This window comes from Lepidothrix coronata, unplaced genomic scaffold (assembly GCF_001604755.1).
Source record: "Lepidothrix coronata isolate B3197 unplaced genomic scaffold, Lepidothrix_coronata-1.0 Scaffold236, whole genome shotgun sequence".
Classification (NCBI taxonomy): Eukaryota; Metazoa; Chordata; class Aves; order Passeriformes; family Pipridae; genus Lepidothrix; species Lepidothrix coronata.
In genome coordinates this window covers 1-7,444 of record NW_016690416.1, presented here as the reverse complement: position 1 = coordinate 7,444, position 7,444 = coordinate 1, and the positions used below count along the sequence as shown (strand labels likewise).

The following is a 7,444-nucleotide window of genomic DNA, read 5'->3' as shown; positions in this document are numbered from 1 at the left end:
ACTTCCCCATGGGCTGTGTCAGGGCTGAGTTTAGCAGTTTGATAATACTCCGTGGCAATCCCCACTCCACCAACAGTGCCAATCCTAGAGGGCAGCTGGATTCTCAGGCAGCATTATTTGCCTGTAAGATCAGATCCTTCCACCTCATTTTAGAATTGCAGAAAAGGAAATGTCATTTTCCCCAGACTGAATTATTACTGTACCCATCTTAGAACCCAGCTCATTACTAGACCATGTACTGAGCACCCTTTTTTCCTGGTTTTGATAATTTTACAAGAACTCCCTGTTTAAAACTCCTTTTCTATTTTTATTTTCTATTTCCAATAGTTGTATTTCCAGCATGGGATGGGATAACACAACAACAAACACACTGAGAACATGTCAACAGACACTCTGGTCTTAAGCTTCTCTTCTGCAGTTTATTATATAAATTATGCTTTTAAACATTTAGAGCACTCACATTTCCAAACAGAATCCAGTTCCACACAGATACTGGTGCAAAGAGTTTTATCTCAGTGTGAGGAAGTTACAAGACCCCAGTGACAGCCACTGGATGAGGCTGTTTTAATGTAACTCCTCGGCCCAAAACTAACATTTATGTGACCTAAATCTGAGCACGGTGCAGTCAATAGAAATACTGGACTTTGGTTGGTAACAATCAAATATTTGGACAGTACAAACAAGAGAAGAACAATTCGACCTCAAGCAGACCTGTGAATTCACTGGGGTTGGAGACCACCTCCATAATTTTTCTGAACTGACATTATTATAAATAAATAGGTGCCAAATGTTCTATTTGGTGTTCAGTTGCAATCATCAAAATCCAATAAAGCTCCCATACATTCTGGTATTGTACTCCAGTGAATGCCACAGGTCACCTCTGGCACATCAAAGACAGGACCCGAACACAGAAATAATAATGAAATTATCTTGATCTGGCAAGAGGACAAATGAGAAAACTTGGAGATCCTTCCCCTCTCCAATGCCAATAATTGCTGAAAGATTTATTAAACCAAGACTGAAATACAGCAATCACCTCTCAGTTATACAGTACATACTAAACCCCAATTATAACCAAATCCAAGCAAAATAAATCTTACTCAACCCAGAGATGCCAGCAACCGGGGTCACTGCAGTGAAATACAGGCCACTGTCACAAGTAGTTATGAGGATCTTAGAAATCTGCATTCATTTCTCTTAAGGAACTGTTGTAATGTAAAAACAAAGTGAGACACTTCATAAATAACATCTTTATTAATGAGTTTTCTTTTTCACATTCTTTAAAGTGATGTTTAATTGAAATCTGCATAGTCAAGAGTGCAAAAAAAAAAAATGAATTCATAGAAGTCAGACCCAGATGTGAATGTTGCTTTTGTTTAAGCAAGACTGGTCACAGTCTTAGGAATAAGATAGAAATAAATGGCCAGGGAGATGTGGGGGGGAGTAGGAATGAGAACCACCAGGAAAACTCTCATCAAGTTATTTGTCTATTAATGAAGTCTTCACACAAAGACACACAACATTCATTCACATTCAAGTGCACAACAGAAGGTAAACTACAGAAGGAAGATCCTTCCTCTGCTGAATGAACAGAGCAAGATTGTTTGTGTACTTCACTGAGTGTTGATCAGCTGTTCCCACAGCAGGAACCATTCCAGCACCCAGGTGGATAAACACAAGGTCCAGATTTCTTCATGCCCTTACAGCAACCACATTTCAGGCAGCATCCCACAGCAGGAACCAGGAAATCTGGGTGTTTCCATAACAGTGAGAATTGTTCTTAACACACACTTTTCAAGCACTATCACCTCCCTTCTTTTTCAATTTTTCATAGGATTATCTCTTTCTTTGCTGCTGCTGCTCAAGGTTGGTTGGAAGAGCAGGTGAAGAGGACCCTCTGTGCCCATGCAATGGCTCAGCATGTGGAAGTGCAGCAGAACATCTCCACCTCCAGCTTCATTTCCATCAGCACAGGCAGCACAGTCCCGAGTCTCTCACATCAACACTACAACGTGACTCTGCAAGTAGTACCTTTAATATTTACACCATCTAGTGATTTAGCTGTTCTCTGCATTACAGCCACCATCAGAAAAAGCTAGAGAAAAAAAACCCAAGAGGCACATCCCCTACACAATGGCTGTAGGGAGTAAAGACTCACAACACACTGTCCACACGCTGGTGAGAGGCCACTTCTTACCTCCAGTTTGGATTTCTGCAGCAGAGACACTACTCTACAGCTGAGCACTGGTTTACATGCAGAATTCTCTTGTGCTGGTCATTTGGAAAAGCCATCTGATACCATCACACTGAACTTCACTGTGCACAAACTGGGCTTAATGCTCTGCACATGATTCTGCAGCAATAAACTTCATTTACAATTTATATTAGCTATGTTCTGAATTATTCATCTTATTCAGATGCACAGTCTAGGACTGTGGGGAACTGATCATCAATATTCAATCATACCAGTTCAGATCTGGGCAAGGAATAAGTCTCATTTATTTGCTATGAGCCTACAGGCTTTAAATCTGAGATTCCATCCCAGAGAAAGTTATTTATGAAATCAAACCAGTCAGAAATACATTTGCTGCCATGGATATTAGAAACATAAGGCCTAAAGTATTTTGGAGAAGACCTACAGCAGGAGGTAAAAGGGATCCAGTAAAACTTGCAGCAGTTTGTATTTGTACAAGGGGAAAACAAACTACAGAGTGAAACCCAAACCCATCAAGGTGAAACGGTGACTTCAGGGATGAAACCCCACCTTCATTTCACAGTAAAATAAAACATCCCCAGCACATGGAAGCACCAACCACAGCTCCCAGGCAGCACCAACAAAATGCTGACAGACAACACCCTTTCTTCAAAGATAACCTGTTTTTTCCTTGGGGAGCCAACACACTCAAAGACAGGGAAAACCAGAAGACTGGAAACAGGGACTGCAGATAACTGAATTTTACCCCAGAAATAAGTCCCCTGGGCAGCCAGCAGCTGCCCCACTGGCCAGGTGTCAGGGCAAAAACCACACAAAAGAATCCCTCTTGTCCCAGTCTAAAGTACCAAAACTAAAACTGGCCAATTGGGTGTGAGCTGATAAATTTTCACAAGCAGCAATGGCAACACTTTTTTTTTTCCTGGCAATTCCACAGGCAAATCTGCTGGCAGACCCCAAAACTAATGAAATTGGAAACAAGATATTTAGTGCAGTGATATTCTTAATTTTTTCTTCAGAAAGAAACTGTATTTCTTGTGCCACATCAGGGGTTTAATTCCAGAGACCAGGAGATTAAGACCACTTTTGATATTAGTTTAAGATTTACTTCGGCACAGCTAATTTACATTATTTGTACTTGAAGGGCATCACCTTAGATTTTTCCTTTACTATGCAAAATCCTTAAAACAAATGCGATTTGGTAGTCTGAAAAAACCCCACCTTACTCTAACCTACAATGGAACTACTTTGTGGCCTGCTGTGTTTCAGGAAAATATCCCACATATTCGGATCACCAGGCAGCCTCACTAGTTAAGACACATTAAAACGAAACATTTCCCATTAAAGTTGCCAAAAACTGGATTTAAATTTATTGCATGACGTTGCATAAGAAAGTGTATTATTGAAAACTGTAAGGCATCATGCAATTATCCATCAGCTAATTATTTATTATTCCTTGAAAGATGGTTATATACTCTAAAGTTATAAAACCAGTTTCAAAAAAGTACATAAAAAAATTTAACATAAGCATTAAATATTTTTTTTTTCACATGTTCATCGTTTTTAGCTGTTAAAAAGTGCATTCAAACATACTGTACTGGAAAGTTGCTCTGACCAAAAATGGTGCTGGAGACTCATTAAATTAAAAGCTGCAAAAGGAAGTTGCATGGGATTAGAAAGCTCACAGGTTGTGGTATTTCAACTTACAAACGTGAAATAATTTTTCAATCCTCAACACTTATAATTTAGCATCAATGATATAATCAGCTAAAAAGGTGTATTTTTCTGACTTGAACAGTCAAATGGATTCAAGTTACGCACACTGAGTGATCAGAGGAGGAGCAGACAAGGTTCAGCCCGGGGCAGGGTGTGCTGCTGGGATTTTGGCATCCATCAGTTGATGTACTGGGCCATCCAGCGGAACCCCTCCCCATAGCCTTGTCTCTTTAGCACACTGCACATGAACACCTCCAGGGGCCTGGCATTCAGGTCCTTCAGTGGTGTGCTGCCCTGCAGAGACACAGAAATACCCCCAGTTACGGTCTCCTTATGAAACAACTCCTACTTTACATGGACAGCTGTTTCTACGGAATGCCAGTACTTAACTTGTGTTGGATACTGGAATTTTAGAACATAAATTCATCTCAAACCGTAGAATGGGTTGGGTTGGAAGGGACTTTAAAGCTCATCTTGTTCCACCCACCTGCAAGGGGCAGGGACACCTTCCACCAGCCCAGGTTGCTCCAAGCCCTGTCCAACCTGGCCTCGGACACTTCCAGGGATGGGGCAGCCACAGCTCCTCTGGGCAACCTGTGCCAGGGCCTCCCCACCCTCACAGGGAAGAATTTCCTCCTAATCTCTAAACTAACCCTGCCATCCTAATCTCAGTAACATGTACACAAGGAATACACAAAGCATATTTTCGTGTGCTGAAGGCATGTTTTCATATTTTCATCCACACTGGAGAGGGTGAAGTACCTGAAGCCAGAATGGAACAGCAACATGTCCACAGAGAATTTTAGAGCTTTGGTTTTCAATCACAGTTCCCTGCTGCGTTTCCAATAGTTTTCCAGCCAGATAAAAAGAGTATTTTATACTAATTTTAGGACTGATCAAAGCAGGAGTGCAAGGTGCTTGCCAAGATCAGCAGAGTGCAATAAAGCTGTTGCTCAATTGGAGCTTCACAACAGTGTTCAGACCTCCTCGACTACGTGTGGGGGTGTAAGAGCCCAAAAAAAAGAAGGTAAAGATTTTGTTCCTGCTCAGCCTGAACTCTGACTGGCACTGAACTTTAGGGGAGGCCCCTAAGGGTGAATAAGCAAAGAGGAATTGGGAGACCAGGCGCTCTCAGCAGAACCACGGTGCTGGTCAGCTCATGGGAGCCGGGATGGAAGCCACGCTGGAATGACTCCATCAGCTGCACAGAGGTGTCTCTCCAAGGGCCAAGGATAAGGGAGCAACTACTTCCCAGTGCCCTGTGTCCCAGTGTCTCATATAAGCACTGCACTGTATTAACTTTACATTAAGAAGAGTTGAAGTATCATGAAGACCCACACAAGAAATCTGCCTTGTTGCTACAGGTACCAGTAGGAACTTTTTCCTTCCTACAACCTACAAACTTAGGTGTAAATTTAGGTTCAAGCTTCAGGTAAACATTTAAAGTAGAAAATTATTAAAGCCTGTACTTCACACAAGAAAAGTCACTTACTGAAAGACTTTATCCAGTTTTTTTCTTATAATTCTCTCCAGAACTATAGCCTCTGAAAACTCAGTTTAAAAATACTGCATAAGAAACTTGAAGTATTAAAAGTTATTCTCTTTTTTCCTCTGAAAAAATGTAGCATTAAATATGATGCTAAAACGTTGTAGTAAAGATGCATTTAACACACACAAAAACAGACCCCAGAACTCATTTCATATATTGTTATCATGTACTAAGTACTTTACAAATTAAAAAACATTTGATTTGTGTAGCTAGAAGGAAACAGAGCCAACACATAAATAAAGCAAACAAACTCCCTAACAAAAAAATCTCACTAAAGCAAAAACCTGCCAAATAAAAAGAAAAAGAAAAAAAGGAGCAATACCTTTCCTGTTGTCTGGCCATACAGACCAAATGTCTCCCGTAGCCTTTCTTCACTGATGGCTTCTGGTCTGTCAATCTTGTTACCAAGAATTAGGATAGGCACATTAGCAATAGTTTCATCTGTCATTAGTGACTGCAAAGGAAAGGAGAAAGAAGGAGTGATGAATTTAGAATACAGGTCAAATTGTTCCTCCTCATGTGAGGTGACAGCAGGGCTCTGTTGGACACTGGGTATTTGAGCTGAGCTCTTACAAGTGAAAGGTCATGCTTTGAAAAGCTCCTTTAAACTTACATCAAGTTCTTCTTTTGATTCAAGCAACCTTTCATGATCTGCACAGTCCACCAAGAACACAATGCCATTAATTGCAGGCAGGTAGTTTTTCCACACTCTGCGAGCTACAGGGAAAATGAGAATTAAAAATAAAAGGAAATTATCCCCAAATTCAGAGTGATGTATATTGGTCATTAAGGAGCAACAGGTAGAGTTTTTTTATTTGATTTTTTTTAAGTCTTAGCTTATGTTGCCAGTGTTCAGAATGCAATCCCATGTTTTACTTGAAATGACAGAGCAAAAATATCATTCCTTTACTATTATTACCCCTCTATCCCACATGGATGCTGATGTACAGAACTTTTTTTTGTTTCCCCAAGAATTATGTCAACAAAGGTAAGCTTGAAGCATAAAGCTTAAAGGTAAATACAAGCAATTCAAAGTACATAATCCCCTTCACAGTATTAGACAAAAGTTTCTGCTCTACTGCAGCTCTTGGAAAATTGTATTTGGGATTTGTGGTAAGTGGTGGAGACAGACAAAAAAACAGCCAATGTCTTTTATGCTCTCAAAGAAGAGTGTGGGAGGTCAGTTTTTGCATTTCTGACTGGAAACAAATTCCAATCCAATTCACTGAGCTTAAGTGAGTCAATGGACACCCTTACCTTGAGCATGTCCACCCAGATCAAAGGTAGTGAAAGTCATGCCAGCAATTGTCAGCTCTTCTGAAGCTGGAAATACACAGAATTACGTTCCTGTGAAGATTGTGCAGTGCATTGGAACAGTCTAACCTTCCAGCACATACATTTTACTTTTTCCTCTTGGTTCTTTTCAGTATTTTGTTATTCAAGAAGTGAATGAGAGCAAAACATTCTCTCAAAATCAATGACACGTTCGTGTAACACCAAAATGTTATTAACCATTAAAGCATGAAATGAAATATCTGCAACACTAAGAACAGCAGACAGTATTCATACATTATGTATCCCTACATAATAATACACAAACAACAGTTGGTTTTGGCATCTGGTTTGCCAAAAAGATGGCATTTTGTGTCCAATACTGTTCAAGGTTTCTCCTCTTCACATCCTTTCCCAATTTCTCACCTCCTTACTGGACTTCACCAATCCACATTTTCAACCTGTGTTGAACTTTTACTCCTGCAAGGTTACCAAGATAACAATTACACAGCAACTTTTGAGACCCAAACTCCAACTTTCCAGCTACACAGACAAGCTGTTCCCCAAAATTGCAGGCCCCTCTTCCCCACAGTTTCTGTAATATAAACTCTCAGCTTCATCGTTCTGCTTGTTACTTACCTCTTAAATTTAATGTAACACACTGAACAATCCTACTTTTTTTTTTTAATATTACT

The 7,444-nt window shown here is 40.2% G+C and overlaps 1 protein-coding gene across 1 annotated transcript; it reads right to left on the bottom strand.

Moving 5' to 3' along the window:
• Positions 1–399: 399 nt before the first annotated feature.
• Positions 400–6,865, bottom strand: LOC108507022 (GTP-binding protein SAR1b-like). The gene is made up of 4 exons (XM_017834600.1): positions 6,735–6,865; positions 6,091–6,194; positions 5,800–5,931; positions 400–4,222 (listed from the first exon to the last, which is right to left on the bottom strand). The coding sequence occupies exons 1-4, from the start codon at positions 6,772–6,774 to the stop codon at positions 4,106–4,108; spliced, it is 393 nt and encodes a 130-aa protein (XP_017690089.1). The 5' UTR covers positions 6,775–6,865; the 3' UTR covers positions 400–4,105.
• Between the last annotated feature and the right edge of the window lie 579 nt (positions 6,866–7,444).